The sequence below is a fragment of the Ambystoma mexicanum genome, chromosome 5p, assembly GCF_040938575.1.
Source record: "Ambystoma mexicanum isolate Mex_15411 chromosome 5p, UKY_AmexF1_1, whole genome shotgun sequence".
NCBI classification, from domain to species: domain Eukaryota; kingdom Metazoa; phylum Chordata; class Amphibia; order Caudata; family Ambystomatidae; genus Ambystoma; species Ambystoma mexicanum.
The window spans coordinates 857534232-857553667 of record NC_090930.1 but is presented as its reverse complement, the minus strand read 5'-3'; the positions used below and the strand labels follow the sequence as shown (position 1 = coordinate 857553667).

The following is a 19436-nucleotide window of genomic DNA, read 5'->3' as shown; positions in this document are numbered from 1 at the left end:
TTTGGCGGCTGAACATATTCCCGAAGTGGAGGAACGGGATGGTTTTCTTGCCCTTGTTCAGGATGGCAAGGATGCCATGTGTGAATCCGTTCAGTCGGGACTGGATATGGCAGACTGTATCAGCCAGTCCATGGTGGCGAGCATCGTGATACGCAGATTTGCATGGTTGCGGAAGTCAGGTTTTGCTCCTGACGTACAAGCCCGACTTCTCAACTTGCCCTTTTGATGGTCAACATCTTTTTGGCAGCAAGGCTGATGAGAGCCTTGAGAGGTTGCAGACCTCCAAAACTGCAGCAAAGTCGTTGAGCGCTGCAGTTTCCCAACCTCTGCCTTTTCGTCCTAGGCGACAGCAATGGAGGGGAGATTCCTTTCGATACTATACTGTTCCTTCGGTAGATCGAGGGGAGCTGCAAGTCAAAGGGGCCACTGTAGGAGTACCAGAGGTGGAAAACAAGGTACTCGAGGTGCCAAGGCCGCTCGGGCAGTTACCTCTTTGCCCTCAGGCATTGCCGCAGCCGCTTCAGCTCCGTCATGAGGCCATGTCCCATGGTTCGCCGGTTGGGGGAAGGCTGGCGCAGCATCTTGTAGAATGGCGTGCCATTACTTCAGATGTGTGGGTTCTGGAGATCATAGCCCACGGCTACTGTCTTCCTTTCCGGCAGAGGCCTCATGACAATCCACCAGGGAATCTCTCTTTGAAGAGTCCGGATCCGCTACTTGCGCAGGAAATCAAATCCCTGCTGGAGAAAAGCGCCATAGAACTGGTGCCTGTAGCGGAGAGGAACAAGGGATGGTATTCCCCATATTTTTTGATCCTGAAAAAAGACTGGAGATTGAGACCAATCATGGACTTGTATGGTTTGAACAAGCTCCTCAGAAAGGACAAGTTCAAGATGGTTTCTCTCTTTCAAGTCCTCCAGGCCCTTCAACTTCAGGACTGGTTGGTGTCTCTAGACCTCAAGGACGCTTACTTTCATGTGCTGATTCATCCCAAGTACAAGAAGTATCTGAGGTTTGCGGTTGGCGACTCGCATTTTCAGTTTTGGGTCCTGCCGTTCGGATTGACCTCCGCCCCGAGGGTCTTCACCAAGCTCAGTCACCTTCCACTCCCCTCACAAGCTGGACTTCTCCCTCAACGTCCCACTTGACACCTACACAGCGGCTCCAGTACATCGGAGCAGTGCTCGAAACATCCCTGGGGCAGTGTTCACCTCCCCAGGTGAGGGCTCATCACATTCTACAGATGGGTGCACATATTTCGACATGCCAAGAGTCTCCCGGCGTTCGAGTTCGTGAGGTTGCTCGGCCTCATGGCATCCTGCATTCTTCTGGTGCCAGAGGCCAGGTTGCGGATGAGATCTCTGCAGTGGGCTCTCAAGCTGCAGTGGTCGCAGTCCTCCGGCAGGATGTCGGACCCCGTTCAGGTGCCGCCCTCGGTCGCCCAGGATCTTCTGTGGTGGGCTGTCGAAGGCAATCTGATGAAGGGGGCTCCATTTTGGCTACCCTGGCCGGAGGGACGATCGTGACGGACTTATCCCTCACGGGATGGGGAGCTCATGCCAACGAGTTGGGCAGTCAGCGATCGTTTGTGTCCGTCGGAGTCCAGACTCCATATCAATCTATTGGAGCTGAGGGCTGTCAGGCTAGCACTGAAGGCTTTTCTGCTCTCTTTGCGAAGGAAGAATTTCCTGATTCTGACAGACAATACAGTGGCCATGCGCTACCTCAACAAAAAGGGGGGGGGCAGGGTCTCTCCCTCTGTGCAGAGGCGATGCAGCTCTGGTTCTGGGCCATCCAGCAGGAAATTTTTATCTCTGCAGTTCATCTGGCCGGAGACGAAAATGTGGCGGCGGACACTCTGAGCAGGCAGAGCACGGTCTCTCACGAGTGGGAGATGGCTCAGGAGATTCTCCTGGAGAGCTTTGCCCTTTGGGGGACCCCACAAGTGGATTGCTTCGTCACCTGTGTCAAACGGAAGTGCGAAAGATTCTGCTCGCGGGAATTTCCTCCAAGAGGAGCCTTAGGGGGCGCATTCGTAGTGGAGTGGTCCTTCCCAGTGCTGTACGCATTTCCTCCAGTCCCTGTCATTCCGCAAGTGCTGCGCAGATGATCCTTATTGCTCCGGCATGGGCCAGGAGAACGTGGTACCCGGACCTTCTCGACATGTCCATCGGCCCTCCATGCCGTCTTCCCTACTGAGACTATCTGCTCTCACAGGAGGGGGGGTGGGAGGGTCAGGTTCTCCATCCAGAGGTCAAGTCCCTCAACCTTCATGCTTGGCTTCTGAAAGGTTGAGGTATAAGGTTTGGGACCTCCCTGAAGACGTGATAGAGGTGTTGCTTTCGGCAAGAAGGCCCGCAACAAAGTCCCTGTACCGTTGCCGTGGGAGAAAGTTCTGCGACTGGTGCAGGGTTAAGAATGTGGATCCTTTTTCATGTGCCATTCCTGTGGTTCTGTCTTTTTTGCTTTCATTCGCCCACAAGGGCCTGCAAGTGGGTACCATTAAAGGTTACCTGGCGGCGATGTCCATATTTAAGCAAGCCAGGTCATTCTTCCGGCGTTCTATCCTCCTCTGCATCCTGGTAAGGAAGAGGAGAGGCTACATAGTTTGGATCCTAGGAGATCGTTGAGCTTCTACATCTCACGCATGTCCCGGGTCAGAGTGGACGATCAGCTCTTTGTAGGATACGCTGGAAGGCATTTGGGTCAAGGTGTTATTAAGCAGACCTTGTCCAGATGGATTATCTTGACCATCTCAGAATGCTACCGTCTGGCGGCTAAGGACCCTCCGGTAGGCTTCAGGGCACATTCTACTAGGGGTGTGGCTGCCTCCACTGCTCTGCAGAGGGGTGTTCCCATTCCTAAAAATTGTGAAGCAGCCACATGGGCCTCTGTTCATACTTTTGTCAAACACTTCTCCCTGGATACTGTCCATGGGCAAGATTTGGCCTTTGGTAAGGCAGTCCTCTCCTCTGCAATTTGATTGGGCATTCTAAAATTCTAAATTATTTTCCCACCTTCATACGTTGGTACTGCTTTGGGAGTCTGTCATAGATGTGGAATACGTCGAGGAACCAATCCCTTCAAAGAACAAGTTACTTTCATACCTGGTAACGTTCTTTCGATGGGATGTTCCGACGACGTATTCCACATCGCTCCCTCCCTACCTGCCCCTCTACAGAATTTCTTATGCAATTGCAGCTTTCGTTTCCTCAAGGCTTTCTGTAGCCATTCTGGCAGAAGATTGGTGCCACACATTCTGGGAAAAAACTACAACTGAGGCTACGGGCGTCGTGCGTCCTACTTATAACATCCGATGATGTCGGTTTGACGGAGGCCCTTGAGGACATCGTATCAACGTCATCGACACAGGACGCAGACGCCGAAAATTTCCAAAGCAGCACAGCTGTGGTGATCACCTGTCATAGATGTAGAATAAGTCATCGGAACATCCCATCAAAGGAACGTTACCAGGTAAGAAAGTAACTTGTTCTTCCTTCCCTCTGGAGGTTGAGGGACCACTTTTGCCCCCTTTTCAGATCTTCTTTGGTTCCTACCTCCCCGGGTCTCAGGTTTCACATCCCCTCTTGCGGTCCGATTTTTCTTTTAGCCCGCTCTGGACTCTGGTTTCTTCTACACCGGCTGGGGGTATGGTTTGGTCTTTCTGCCCACACCCAGCTCTCAGGAGCAATTGTGTATCTCTGCTCTTCGCGTGGTGCTCCTCCACGCTGGTGTTCTTGTTGGCCAACGCAGCTTTTCTGCCGCTGTCTTGTCCGACAGCTCGGCGTATGTTAGAGCAGCTGCTTCAGTTTCGCTGCAGCTGTGCAGCATTTCGGCATTGGTCCCAACTTCATCCGGTTGTTGCTTGAGCTCTCTGTACTTCTGGAGATCCTCCCAGACTGGGCATCGCCGGTCCAGACCGCGGTAGGGCAGTCGGGTGCTTCGAAGGCTTCTGCGCTTCAGCCACCCATGCTGAGTGTGTGCAGTCTGCACACCTCCCAGGTAGTAGTCTCTCATTCGGTCCTGCTGTATGTACATATTCCCACTCTGTAGACCCTCTGGCTCCTCCCTCGCTATTCGAGCACTATTGGGTCTCATCACTTGTGTAAAGGAGTGGGGGTTTCTCCCATTCTCCACCTCGCATAGAAGATGGTACCTGCAAGGGGTCAAAAACACACCAGAACGGGCTTCAGAGTATTTATATACATTAGTTGGTACTTACACATTACTATCATAAAGCACACAGACTGTCCCTAGTGGAAAGCAGACCCTAGCCCTGTCGGGGTGAACTCTCCCTAGGTGTCCGCTGGTGCGCCGCCTATCTAATACGGATAGAAAGAGAACTTTCCCTCAAACAATTATACAAATTTCTCAATAACACTCAATTAAAAGACCAGAGAAGTATAGATTGAGACAGTAAACATTAAATCTTGTCTCTTCTGTGTAGTATGGAAGGCTACTTTTACCAGGATGTGCTATATATTTATTCACCAACTGGGTAGAGACCTTTCAGACATCAGACCTTGTTCTAGAATATTAAAACAAAAAAACCCAAATTATGTGGGAGCACCTAGAGGCCAGGGGCCTATCTCGGGGAGATAGTTGATCTGACGTGTTCAGTCTGTCTTACAGGAACATCACCTTAATCATGAGAAGACTCCTGATCCTTGGGTCGACCGGTTTCGATGACCAATACAATTGGGGTCATCATGTTCAATGGTCTGCAGGTGTGGAACAGGTGGTACCTCCGTCCCGTAGAGGGAGACAAAAGGTGAAGAACTGGGAGTTATTTCCAGCTGCTTGACACGCTTACTGTAGTTAAGTTAGTACTGTGCAGCCGTGTGGTTGTTTTCAGAAGCCTCATTGGCAGTGTCTAATTCGTAGGACGTGCTTGATGTCCTATAACAGACAGAGAAGTGAAGGCTAAAGGGGGAGGGGGGGGCAGGAGGAGTGGTTGGCATTCTCAAAGTCCCAAATGACCTGGTGGAGTGGGCCACCTCTCCGGTGTCTAGTGGGTCGTCTGACATGCGCATATGAGTGGTGGTGCCACCTACCCGCTCCCAAGCATCTCGCATTGATCTGGGAGGTGGAGGTTATTCAATGAACGAGCCGAACATGCTTCTCCGCTCGATTAGTCTCCCTCGTTCTGGGAAGGAAAAAGGATCTATTAAATGTACATTGTACATATTGCAGAGCATTGATTCAAAGGCGCTGGACAGCTGGTCCGCTTACCTGTAGGAAGACGTTATGGTGCAGAACAGTCGCTGCTGCAGTCGTGAGCCGAACGTGCATCTCCGTTCATTTTGTCTCCCTCGTTCCGAGGAGAAAATGGGGTGGGGGGGGGTCTATGATCTGTCCTATGTCAATGCAGCAGAGCATAGGTTCTCAAGCGCTGGCCGTATGGTCCGCTTACCTGTAGGAAAATGCTACGCTGCTAATCAGTCGCTGCTACCATTGTGTGCTGGCTGTAAAGGCTCAATGCCGGCTGTGTGTTAGTAATGGAAACATTTTCGTGGACGTAGGGCTACTTGGATGCTGTAAACTAGGGTCGGCCATATTGGAGCTCTCTCTCTCTCCTGTGGCAGGAGGAGAGCTACAGCTCCAAGATGGTTGTTTCCTTTACTAACACACAGCAGGCAGTGAGCCTTTACAGCCATCACACCATGGTAGCAGCGACTGATTGGCAACGTCTTCTTCCATAGAGAATGGTACCAGCTACCAGAGCACTGTGCACAAAATCATTCTGCCCTGAATATGGCCCATACATCGACGCTAGGGTGACATGCAAGTCCCCCAGTAGGCCTGTTACAAAGGGAAACCACACCTCCCAATCATGCTTCACCCGTTTAACCTGAAATGGGTCCCTCTTCCCAATAAGGTTGCCAACCCCCTGCTTTTTGAGGAGGTGCGTGGAGAAGAGCTGTTGCAGAAACTCCCTTGTGCTGCACCTTGTTTAGCGGGTTTCCTTAAAATCAGCAATAACCCCTTTGCCGTGCCCATACCCCATCCTATTTTCTAGGATTCTCCAATGGTCCAACTCCCCCTCCTTTCTACACAAACACTGGGCCGAGGAAGAGGCGGACTGAGAGTAAAGATGCTAACACTTGCACATCTCATTGGACGTGTCCCGTTAATAAGGTCAGGCACTTGACGGTAATCACATACAGCTCTCCCCCACATGGATAAAAGGCGGAACATAGAGAAGCAGTCTGAGCAAGGTGGGACACAAAAAGGAGCAGATCTCCCGGGGCGCAGGCAAACCCATTGGAGCAGGACGACCGATCGAGGGACAAGAGCGAAAGATGAGGGAAATCCTGGAGATCCCTGCAGGAGGTTGTTGCATCTGGGAAGCCGTGAACGATACGTGGAGGAAGCCAAATCCCAGGCAAGAAGCCTGCATTGTGTTGCAAGAATACCAGCGACCCTCTGGGTGAATGGCAGGGTTGGGAAGGCGAGGACAAGCCTGTGGGATCAACCGTGTCTCAGGAATCAAAGTCGCAAAGACAAGAAAGGAATGCACACAACCAGTGAGTTGGCGAAAGACATGAAAGGACAGTTTGTCAAGGAAAGATTGAAGCTGCAACAGTGTATCTGATTGAAGGTTGCGTGCATGCTGATGACACGCAAAAGAAGGCAAACTAGTAGTGAACTTACCGATAACTGTGAAGCCAGTGGATGCATAGTAGCGGAGTAACTGTTAACCTTATAATTCTGCTTCCGTGTTACTCGTTTAAATTCAGTTATCTTGGGCATGCTCCAATTTAGCGCATAGAGCTAAGTGATTATTAAGTCCCCTCTCCTTTTCATCAGGTTATCCCTGCAGCTAAGTTTGCGCCTTTTTACTGTGCCGAGCTTTCATTTTCACCACATTTGTCCCTCCTTTTTTATTGATTTATCAATAACTAACACTTTTACCACCCCCAGTCCCCACTATGTCACTGTCTTTTTAGGGATCCACACCCTTCTTAGTCTAGCCATATCACCACCATCTTCCTCCCAGTCTTCCAAGGATCCTGCTATCAGTATACACCCCTGCCCATCCTTGTCACAAAACACCCAATGTTCTTCATAATTCTCTGTATCCTCAGGCTGCATAGTAACCCATCAAGATCATCCACTACATTACCCTTTGTTAGTTTGTTAATACACTTCTCTTTATCATGTACCCCATCAACGTTGCCAATGTAGAAGGTGATGAGCAGGAAAACCAACGCGGGGACAGTCGCCTTGAACGCTCCCAGGGAAGAAGTGTGTCCAACCAGGTGTTTGATTGAACTCATTTGCTTCATTTGACATCCGTTCATGCAGTGTCTGTATCTCATTAATTGCTGTTTGGAAGGTTCCGTTCGGTGCATCTCCATCAGGCACTACCATGCAGCAACTGCTGCCAATTGTCGCACACTCTTCCATCAATGGCAGTTAGTAGATCTAAAATGTAGTGATTTTGAAGTGCCAACAAACTCAGTGCCCTCTGTTCTTCCTTTACTAGGTTTGGGCCATTTGCTGTTGAGTTGGCCGGTCGCAGTTGTGAGAAACCAGAAGGTGTCTTTCATGCTAATCCCTGGGGATTTTGCATCCAGATGGCCAGGACACGGCCATTGCTGTTGGATCCAGTTCCTGGGGGTGGACCAGTGCAGGAGGATCACCTAGGTGAGTGATCCACGGGGAGTAGGATAGGGGCACCTGATGGCGAGACACGGTATCCCCTTTCCTTTATGACTTCTTCCCCATCCTATTATACAGGATTTACTGACTTCCCAAACCCTCTTTTCCCCCTCAAACACTGAGACGAGGAGGAGAGGGATTGGGATGGTGAAGATTACTGACGAGACAGAAGACTGACTCTTTCCTATTGACAGCAGACTGTCCCAGTAAGGAGGCCAGCAAAGTCAGGCCTCCCTTTAAAACTATGCACACCTGAACCTAATTGCCTCTTCCAGGAAGTATAAAAAGTGAAAACCAAAGGCACTTTGTGAGCGGTTCAGGGATGCTGGAAGGTGCCGGGAAGCAGGAGAAAGACCTAGCAAGCTGCAGAGACCCATGGAGACCTGGAGGAGAAAACCGCCCAAACACTGGCCTCGTTACTTGAGAGGAGACTGCAGTGTGGAGAGGGAACTTTACCTCCAGAAGGCAAGACCAGGGGCAGCTGGGGTTACCTGGTGGTACCCACAGCAAAACTCCTCCCCTGGGCCAGGCAGGCGAACCCACGTGGCTGCGAGGCAGGAGATGAAACCCTTACCTCATTTGAACATCCCCTTTTGGCTCCTGCCGCTCCCAAAATCATGGAATGCCGTTTTCAGAGGAAAAAAACTCATAAGCCCTCCAGGATAAGAAACATAAGAGCGGGAATTAAAGCAGAAGAAAGGTGCTTTGTGTGTCGAAGGTACCCAGGGCTCTGCCGCATCAATAGCCGAGGCAGACAGGAGCGATTGCCGCGGTGGTACTGTCCTTTTCTCCTACAAAGCTGCCGCAGTGGTACTGTCCTTTGCTCCTACAAAGCTGCTCCCGTAAAGTCGGAACAGCCGGTGAGTCCGGGAGACTGATGGCAGACTGGTCTGTGTTGGAACCAAGGTTGCAAGCAGCAACATTGTATGAAGAAATCTGCAAAGAGTGTAAGGCGTATATGACGAGCAAAGCAAATATAATTGAATATCCAAGGAGTGACTGAACTTTGAAACCAAGGTAGATGACATATACAGAGTAGTCTGGCGCCACGTGGATGCTCATTCGAAGGTCTCTGTTAGGTATCCAACTGAGTGTGTAAAAATTGTCAACTGTGAAATCGAAGTGGGCTTGCAACAGGTCAAGCCAAACCCTGTGCGCATTCGAAAGTCTGATAGCAAATATGAACTATAATTGCTCCGAGCCCGGCTGAGGAGACTAATTGTGGAAAAGAGATCTGAGCCCGGCTGTGGGGGATACAGGGTGAAGAGTGGATCGGCCAACTTGAATATTTGTAAAGGAACTTTTAGTTGTTTTGTACATCAGGCCCTCTGAATCAAGAGACTTTGATAACTTAAGAGTCTTGGGCACAGAAGGCCCTGATGTTAGTAATGGAACTCCAGCCTCGTGCCGAAGAGGCCAGAGTGTGCTCTGCTTGACTGAACCGCCTTGTCCCATGCTGAAAATGTGGGGAAGGGAGGCCAACGGCCTGAACATCCTGACTTATCATTTTGTGAACACTTCTTTCTTTTTTCATTGTTTCCCCACACTATTTGTAAATGAGCAGTAAGGATTGGCAAAGGCTTTTTTAGTATAGGCCCTTTTATTTTGATGAAGACTCCACTAGGACCGCGTTATTATTATTTAATGGTCGTAGATTGCTCCCATATTTAGATTTAGGTCTAGATGGGCGTTTATCACACACTTGATACATTACAATAAACACCCTTGAACTGTGGTCACGGGTCTCTTACTTTGAGACCATGCCTTCCTTACACAGTACTTCGTAGCGCGTCAGCTGCAACCGCTTAGCATTAGCTGCAACTTGCACCCCTGGTAGAAACAAAGAATATAGTGGCTTTGGAAAAATAGCCTGTATTCTGCTGGAATACCTATCAAGCTTTCTGCACTCTTATCGGACTAGTAGTTATTGCCTCTGCTTTTTCGGCTGTGTACTCCTTTCATTGCTTGTTTCTTATCCTGCTGCACCACCTTTTTCTTTTAGTTCGATTGACTCCTCCTTCAATGATAGCCCCATATTGTTGCTGCTTCGGGGCACCACCAGAGTTGGGCTATGCAGTGTAACAATTGCACAAAGACCACCTCAATCTGGAGGAAGCTGCAAGTAGGCCTTCGATCCACGGGCCCACCATATGTCCATCCAGACTGCTGTTCCCTCTGTCAATGCTTCACTCATCACCTTGGCACAGCGATTGTTCGTTCCCAAATATAGACCCACTGGACCTGAAACACAAAGGAAATTGTGTAAAGCTTTTTATATAGACTGGTTGATACATTTAAATTTACCAGGTCAATGCATGCACATATTTTCCCCACACTGTCTTACAGCGGTCATCCACCTTGGACACCACATTTTGTTCAAACCCCACCAACCCTTCAACACAACATTGCATTATTACCCCCTCCCATTGGCCGTCATATCACACAGCCCCCTTTATTTTCATCAAAGGTCTTGTGTGACAGCAGGGAATGCGACACCCCTATTCTCTAATGCATTGTAGTTATTTGTGTTCTTTTATCATTTGTTCCCCCCTTTTAAAGCCTGCCTTTATATATTCAACGACCTTTTTTTTGTTACTTTTTTTTTGGGCTGTGCAATCTATTTGCACATAGTTGTTAGTGTAAACCTCCTCCCCTTCATCCACCCACTGGCCGAAACACTTGTCCCAGGAAAAGACCCCTAGTTTTACAGAGAGATAAGTGAATTAGGCATCCTGCTTCCTCATATGATACGGCCTGCAGTAGGAAAAGCTTGGGTGCTCCTATTACGCATGGAATGTGTGAGCAGAGGTAGCATGTGCCGTTTGCTCTTTCTCTTCCCAATCGTAACATTTAGTCCTACCAGCCATTACTAGATGTTGGCTCCTGCTGTTTTTCACTGTCATGATGGTATTCTTTGTTTTAAAACGCTTTTCATATTAGTTTGCATAGATGTAGCCCCTTTTCTTTTTCTTTAAACAAAAATGTAACCATATTAGTCCTATACTAATGCACATGAATGTTATGATACTCGATAAAATAGAAATCCTTTCTTTTTTTTATAAAAACATTGTCCTGAAAAACACCTTCTCATTCTTCCCTTGGTGACCTTCTATAACGTCTTATTGCTTAAAAGAGAGTTAATGAAAGCTGACAAATACTCCCCATCATGTTGTTCTCTGCCCCTCTTCTCCGGCCGGAGCTGGTGCTCTTGTCTCTGCGCACGGCGATGTGGACCCATCCTCAGCGCCCCGCTAATTTCACTGCTGTTGGTGTTCAGTAGATTACGGTGTCTGATCCGGGGAAACGTTCCTCTTCCGAACATGGTTTCTTACTAGAGCCTTATCGCCAAGATATAGAAGTGCTGCTTGTGGAAATTCCCCTACTTGTTCATCTGCTCGCTCAGTTTGTGTCCTTGTATTTCGAGGGGATTGGGTCCTCCGACGTATTCCATATCTATGACAGGTAATGTCCACAGCTGTGCTGCGGACATTACCTGTCATCGATATGGAATACGTCGGAGGACCATCCCATCGAAAGAACGTTACCAGGTAAGAAAGTAACTTGTTCTTCTGTGTTGGGATATGTATTTGAGGGACTTAATAAGTTCAGTGAGGTACGTATGAAATTTTTCCTCCAAAATGTTACAAGAGGAGTTAGCATCCCAAATTGTACGTGCCGGAGCTATAGGTGCATGCATTCTCCGACAAGTAACGATTTTGTGTGGAGTGAGATGATCTCCTTCAGGCGAGTTACACAAAGCAAAGAGAGCAAGAGGCAAGCGGTATAACCAAGATTTGCCAAGGGTGCATATTAGCTTTGCCACACAATCTTTTAGTAGTCCATTCATTCTCAGCCACACCTTTGGCTTGTGGATGGTAAACCATGCACAATTTGTGTGTTATTCCCATAAGTGTAGTTATTTCCCCAATCATATTGTTAGAAAAGTGTTCCACACTGTCTGAGCGAATTTCACCTGGGATCCCCCATCTTGGAAATACCTCTCCCCAAGAATTTGGTGGCTGAGTGGGCATCATTACGGGCACAGGTACCAGCCTAAAGCCAACATGAAAACTGACACACAACCGTAAGTATATACGTTTACGAGTTACATCAGTCTTGCATATGGATAGTCGATATAAGGAACTCATGGTGGCAACAGTAAAGTCAGGCACAAGTCATCACAGTTCAAGGGTGTTTATTGAACTTTATAATGTGTGAGATAAACGCCTAATCTAAACCTAAATCTAAAATGGGAGCAAACTGTCAATCAAATAATAATAAGGTAGTCCTGTAGTGGCGTCTTGTCAAATAAAAAGGGCCTACACTTAAAAATAACAAGCCTTATTTCTAAATTAGAGTGTGGGGATAATGTTTACCAGAAAAGACAGAAGTGTTGACTAAATTATAAGTCAGGATGGTATGGCTGGGTCTCCCTTCCCACGTATGAAGCACGGGACAAGGCGGGACTCTCGAGCACAGCACAGTCCTTGGCCTCATCAGCACGAGGTTCACAGTTCAGTTCAATGACATCAAAACCTTCAGAGGCTAAGTCTCCTTCTTGCAAAAGTCTCTTGCCTTAGAAGACCTTTGGTGTTTAACAATGACAAACAAAGGTTTTCTCTGTGCTCTTGCACCTTGGCCGGTTGCTCTTCGCCCCAGGATCTCGCTCGGCCAGGCCAGGTTCGGTTCCTTCTTGCAAATCAGGCCTCCCTCTGTCGGGTTCACTACGGTCTTTCAAGTGCAGTTTACATTACTCATTTTTATCAGAAAGCAAGGTTTTCCTTCTCCTAGCTTTCTTTAGGCATCCCTCTGTCGGGTTCACACCTGCCTTATTTCACAGTTCACAATCTTATTGGAAAGCAGGGTTCCCTTCCCCTAGCTTGCCTCTGACAACGGGTCAGAGACTTTCGATTGTACATGGGATTTGACGTAACCATTGTAGGACCACTCTGATGCCTTGCGCCACCGTTTCCTAGGTCCTTCTGGTTCTTGTAGTTTCAAAACCAGTCCTGGTCGGAGCCTTTCGAATGACTGCCCATGTGGCACCGGACCCCTCGGCACCTGGACCTAAACTGGGCTTTCTTTAAAGTTCAAACACCTACACGAGTTATTTCTCTTGTAAATTCCTTGCGTTTAAAATGTTGCTACTTGCAACCTTGGGCTCAACACAGTTCGGTTTGCTATCCGCGTCCTCCGATACACCTGCTGTGCTGAACCCGTTGGCTTCTCTGATCACTGGATTAAAGGATAGTACCACGGTAGCCAGTTCGCCTCTCCACCTGCGTTATCCATGCGGGAGGCCCCTGTGTACCGTTGGCGACTGCTGCTTCGCAAGCCAGCTGAAACTCCCGGTCTTGTGATTTACCTTTCTGAGGCTTTGCAGGTCTGAGTTGAAATGGGCAAGGGCAATTCCCCCTTCATAGTCCTCCCAGGTCTCGCCGCCTTTCTCCTCAGTTTGAACTGTCGGGTTGGTGTAGCTATCTCCTTGTGCATTCGTCCTTGCTCGAAGTGTGCTTTTGTTCGCCGCCTTTTATCCCTGCGGGGAAAGTAATGGGCCATCGGGTGTGCATGGTTATTGTCAAATGCCTGACCCCTGTGTTGGGACATGTCGGGTTAACGGCTTCTAAATATCCTACATGATAGGATGGGGAAAATGTGTTACAGGGACCACCACCTTAACAATAATGCCTTATGTTATCGTGCCGGGAGTTTGGTTGCTTCTCCTTTTGTTCAACCGCACCCCCTATACATGCTACACCACTTTTTACAGAAGAGCCAGCACTGAACTAACATGTAATCGCCACAGCCACAATAAACTAAACAAATGCACTAATCGCCGCTTCACCACAACAAACTGCTACTGCTTCAATTATAACAATGCATATGCCTTTCCCCTTTCCGCCATCACAATTCCCGTAAATAAAAAATTCTGCAACTATACCAGTTGCCTGCACTATGCGCAACCCTTGTTTAACAAGGTCTGCCACTTCAATTCAACCTTCTGCTCTAATGCAGATGGGCCACAGCCGACTTACTCCCTATCGGTCAACTGGGCCTAAAATCTACGACTACTACAGCCAATCACCCTTCACCATATGAGCGTGCGTCCTATACACCAGAATAATCAATCCCTCCATTCAGCGCATTCATGCATGGGTACACTCCCGTATCATTATTCGGATATTCTCGAGTCCTCTCGACCTCAGTCTCCCTTAAAGGCCAGTGCCCCTTTCCGAGTGCAGGTTGCGTTTAGACCAGCGCAGACCTTTGTGAACTCAGTGTTTGCGGTGCCTCCTCGGTGTTGAGCTCCAAGTACTGGTCTGGAAACGCTCAAATGTAATCCAAAAAGGAATGTACACTAGGCAAGAAGTAACGCAATTTATTTATGGGCCTAGGCGCAGCTGGCAAAGCGAGAATCACACGCAACACGGAACAGAACTAGATTAAAAGTACTGTCAAAGATACATCCCTACAACAAAAGCTTTTATAACCACGTAAACTAATTATCAGAACTCGTTGCAACGTTAAGCCCGTCCTCCGCCAGGAACTTCTTAATAAAAAATGCATCATCCCATTATAGCGGGACCTACATTGTTCTGAAATGATTGGTTCCAAAAACTCTTACCACAACACTATCGACCCCCCTGTGTGATGTCACAGTCCAAGCCCTAATTCTGACACGACTGTGACAAGGCATTGAAACATTTGAGATGATCAGCAGAACTTTACTCATCTGCCGATGAGCATCTTTATCCGCTTCTCATGGGAGCACTACCGTTCATGACATAAAGGAGCCTTGAGCAAGTTGTCATTTCAATGTTGCATCTTAAAAACTTTTCAAACTGCTTCCCATGCTATGTTATGTTAGTGGGCACTTTTAGACCGCCATGGGGGAACTTTAAAACTGCCAGTAGACAGGCTTCATAAATGAATATGCTGAATTACAAAATGTCACATTTACTTGCATTCCCCAGCACCCATGAGCTTGGCTCCCTCACCTCAAAAGTATCAAAGACTAACCTTTCTTTTTTGCATGTTATTGGGCATGTGTGATTTTGCAATGTGCTTCCAGCTTCTGTGGCTGCTATGCAAATTCAATGTGTGAGCTTGTTTCTTAATAAAAAAAAAAGCAAGCTTTTAAGGCCTGTGTTAAAGTACCCGGTCTAACATTACACTATACATGTATACCTACCTGTTCACCTTATAATTTTGCTTCCATGTTACTCGTTTAAACTCCATTATTCTGGGCATTCCCCAATCTAGCGCATGGAGCAAAGTGATTATCAATGAAGCCCCCTCCCTCTTATCAGGCAATTCCTGCAGCTGATAAGTGTGCCTTTTTACTGTGCTGGGCTTGCATTTCCACCACAACCTTCCCACATCTGATCTGCGTAAGTGAGTTTCCTGGATCAATGCACGTTCAACTAGGTGATGCTTTGGCCGTAGGGCACAGCGCCATCCAAGACGCTGCTTGTCAGGCCGCGGCAGTCTGTCATGCGGTTTAACTCCTGCCTGTAGGCCCCACTGCCTGCTTGTCTTCCGGCCGGGAGCCCGTACCCCCTCTCACAGGGGTCTCTTGCTCTGCAGGATGCCCCCTGGGTGCCACGGTGCCCCCACAACCAGGACGCCCCAGGGAACACTCCACCATGGATCGGCAGAACTCGTTTATGAAGCGCCATCTTGTTCTCCTCCCCCCCAGCCGCCTATCTTTATGATTTAAACTGTTGTCGAAGAAAGACTAAGTCCTTTTGGATCAATTTGGATAATTGGAAGAAGCCTGATGCCACTCCTACTGTTAAAAAGGAGTGGGCCAGAAAATATAAGCCATCTGCTGTTGATCCAGATTTTCTTTCCAGGCACCCTACTCTTGAGAGCTTAGTTGTACTAGTGTCTACTTCTACGTCTAAAGTAGCTGCTTACCCATCCTTTCCTCTGGATGGGGATGCTAAAAAAAAAGTATGACATGCTTGGAAAAGGGGTGTTCTCAACTGGGAGTATAGCGCTTGAGGCCATTAACACGTATTGCGCTTTAGCCAAATACACATACACCTTGTGGGGTGTGGTCTCCGAAGTGGCTGAAAATATTCCTGAGGGGGAAATGAGGGATGCCTTTATGGACATCATCAATGATTGTAAGGAGGCTGCATGTCAGTCTCTCCAGTCGGCATGGGATGTGTCAGACCGTTGGTCGCTTTGTTGGCATGAGTGATGTCATAAGATTTGCATGGCTGCACAAATCTGGATTTGCTCCCGATATCCAGTCATGACTTTTGGGGCAAAGGCAGCTTCAAAATCCTTTTGTGCAGCCATCCGTCAACTTCAAAAGCAACATCCACCTTCCAAGGTGGTTGTTTGCTTCTGTTCCTCCTTTGGGTACAGAGGTAGAGGTCAGTCTTCCCTAAGAGGGCAAAGGAGAAGTATGCGTGGCACTAGAGGCTGTGGAGGAAGAGCAGCTCGGGCAGTCGCCTCATTACCCTCTGCCACTGCTCCAAAACCCCTTTGGGTGCTTCACTCACAAGACGCAGGTGGGAGGCAGGTTAACTCTGCATCTCGAAGAATGGCAATACCTTACTTAGGATGCTTGGGCGCTGCAGACATTAGTTCCATCTCCCATTTAAAAGGCCACTGAGCAAGCAATCTCTTTGGGAAACAGACTCGCTCCTTCTGCAGGAGATTCTCTCCCTGTTGGAGAAAGGTGCTGTAGAAAGGGTACCTGTAGCAGAGCACCACCATGGTTGGTACTCCACCGAAAGACTGAAGACTGCAACCTATCTTGGACTGAAGATGCTTGAAAAAGTTCCTCAGGAAGGACAGATTCAAGATAGTCACTCTTTTGCAGATCCTCCAGGCCCTTCAACTCCTGGATTGGATGGTGTCACCCGACCTTAAGAATGCTTACTTTAATGTGCTGATACATCCCAAGCATGGGAAGTAACGGAGATTAGACATTGGTGGTTCTCACTTTCAGTTTAGAGTATTCTCTATCGGGCTGCCCTATGCATGAGGGTTTTCTCCAAGTTGATGGCGGTGGTGGCAGCAAATCTGAGGAGGGAAGGGATGCCCATCTTTACCTACTTAGACTGGCTGATCAGAGCTTGTTTCCCTGAACAGGCTCGTAACATCTAACTGGCAACCGTCACTCTCTCCACAAACTAGGCTTAACCCTCAACTTCAAGAAATCCCACATGACGCCTTCCCAAAAGCTTCAATTCATTGGAGCAGTACTGGACTCTTCCTTGGAGAAAGCTTTAACTCCCAAGTTAAGGGCTCAACATATCTTGCAGGTGGTGACATTTCAGAACGCCCAACATCTACCGGCTTTCGATTTTCTGAGGTTGCTTGGTCTCATGGCATCCTGCATTTTCCTGATGCCAGAGGCCCGCCTAAGGATAATTGGCTTTCTTCAGGTCCCAAGCAAGGTCACCTAGGATCTTCTGTGGTGGGCCTGCAAGGAGAATGTGTGATAGGGGAACCTTTTTGGCAACCCCGGCTGGAGATGGCAGATTCTTTCCTTCCAGGCTGGGGAGCCCACATGAACAATCTCATGATCAGCGGTCTTTGGTCCCCATCACAATCCAGACTGCACAGAAACCTTTTAGAGCTGAGGGCATTCAGACTGGCGTGGATGGCCTTTTTGCCATCCATACAGAGGAAGAACATCCTGATAATGACAGACAACAGAGTGGCCATGCACTACCTCCACAACACATGAGGTGTAGGGTCACTAAAGCTGTGCAGGGAGGCAGTGCAGCTGTGGTTTTGGGCACTGCAAAACAATCTATCAGCCATTCACCTAGCCAGGGAAGAGAACACTATGAGCAGGTGGAGCACGAGTGGGATTTAGCTAAGGAAGTCCTTGAAGAGATCTTCACCCCTTTGGGGGAACCCCTCCATGTGGATCTGTTTGGGTGCAGTTTCAACAGTAAGTGCAACCTGTTCTGCTCCGGGGTATTGCCTCATAGAGGATTTTTGGGGATGCCTTCATAGTGGACTGGGATTTTCCACCCCTGTACGTGTTCCTGCCAGTCCATGCTGTTTCCTCATGTCATGAGGAGGTTGAGGAAGTACATGATCCTGATTTCTCTGGATTGGGCCAGGAGGACGTGGTACCCAGAACTTCTAGACCTGTCCATCTGCCCTCCATTCAGTCTTCCAAAGAGGGGGGGACAAGAGGGAGGCTGTCTTCACCCAGAAATCAGAACGCTGAACCGTCATGCCTGGTTTCTGAGAGGTTAAGATACAAAGATTGGGACCTACCGGAAGAGGTTATAGAGGTGTTCCTTTCGGCAGAAGGCCAGCAACAAAAGCACCATACCGCAGCCGTTAGGGAAACATTTTGTAGCTGGTGTAGAGCTAAAGATATTGATCCTTTCGAGGGGATTGTGTCCTCCAACGTATTCCACATCTATGACAGGTAATGTCCACAGCTGTGCTGCTGCAGAACATTTTCGGCAGAGGGCGTCCTGCGTTGATGGCTTCGATCCGTTGTCCCTGGAGGGCCTCCGTCGAGGGTCGACGTCACTGGATGTTATATAAATATTTAGGACGCAGGCCGCCCGTAGCCTGTTCCGTTTTTTTTTTCCGCAAACATGTTTGCTTTGGAATCTCTGTGCGCTCGATTCTTTCTTAGTGTACGATGTCTTCATCTTCTTTTACTACCCCGAAGTCGGGCTTTAAAAAATGTCAGGACTGCGGTTCGAAGCTGTCCCTCATGGACCCGCACGCCATCTGCCTCTGGTGCCTCTGCGAAAGCCACGCCAACGACTGCAAGGATTGCCAGTCCTTGATGTCTAAGGCCTTGCGGGAACGTAAGGGGACATTTTGAAGGTAGGTAGGGTGTCTAAGCCCCGTAAATCAAAGTCCTCTGGGCTTTCGACCGTTGACTCGAGGCATGACTCTGTCAGTGAAAATCCAGGGGGGTCTCGGTCTAGGAGTGGTTCCCGCCATTCCTCTGCCTCGTCGAGGCATTCTAGGAAGCGCCGTCACCGTCCTCTTTGCAGGAGGACTCCGCCAGACGGTTGACTTGTCCCACCAAGTGTTCGTCGCCGGCCGAATGGGATGCATTCTGCCAGCAGATGATAGCGATTTTTTGAGTCGCAAGGCACAGTTCCAGCCGCGCCTTCGAAAGGAGCTGGCGGGAAACAGGCTCGGTCCACCACTCGCACGCCTTTGGGCTCAGGCGGTCCGTGCGATCATCGGGAGCCGTCGAGGTCCCGCTCGGACAAGGGAGATCGCCATAACCGTGCCAGATCCAGGTCATCGGCACCGTGTCTGTCGAGGGACACTCTGCAGGCTCCTTCCTCGAAGAAGTCTTAGATGCCGTCGGCGCCTCTGTCGACGTTGATTCCTTCAGCGCCCTCGACGCCGTTTGTGGAGGATTTGACTAGGTGCCCCTGAGGGCTGTGGAACCTCTGAGGAAGGCTACCAGTAAGTCTGAGGCCTATTTTTGAGCCCAATCTGTTCCTCCTGCTAGATTGGAGTTTTTCCAACCTTTACAGGATATTTCAGAGGTTGAGGAACTTTCTGATGAGCAGATGGCCTTGCCTATTCCTCCTGATGTCCCTGATGACCTTTTGTCTGGGCATAGTCAGATGGAGGAACTCTGTCAGTCATTGAATGACACTAGTGGCCTTGACACCTCTCCGGAGGTGGAGTTTGGCCAACCTGGGGCGCATGCGGATTCCTCCTATCGGCGTCTCATGTCAAGGGTGACAAAATACTTGGGGTGGTCTGCTCCACCTGTTGATTTTACTCAAGATGATTTGACTGAC

General features: G+C 48.9%; 1 protein-coding gene across 5 annotated transcripts in view; it reads left to right on the top strand.

Annotated features, from left to right (window-relative positions):
- Window positions 1-19436, top strand: part of YAE1 (YAE1 maturation factor of ABCE1) — a 284754-nt gene that overhangs the window by 185424 nt on the left and 79894 nt on the right. Inside the window, exon 4 of one of the 5 annotated variants that reach the window (XM_069613291.1) lies at window positions 7490-7650. The exons of the other annotated variants lie outside the window; for them this stretch is intronic. Within the exon in view, the coding sequence (XP_069469392.1) occupies window positions 7490-7650 (161 nt within the window). The remainder of the gene's footprint in view (window positions 1-7489; window positions 7651-19436) is intronic. 5 annotated transcript variants of the gene reach the window in all.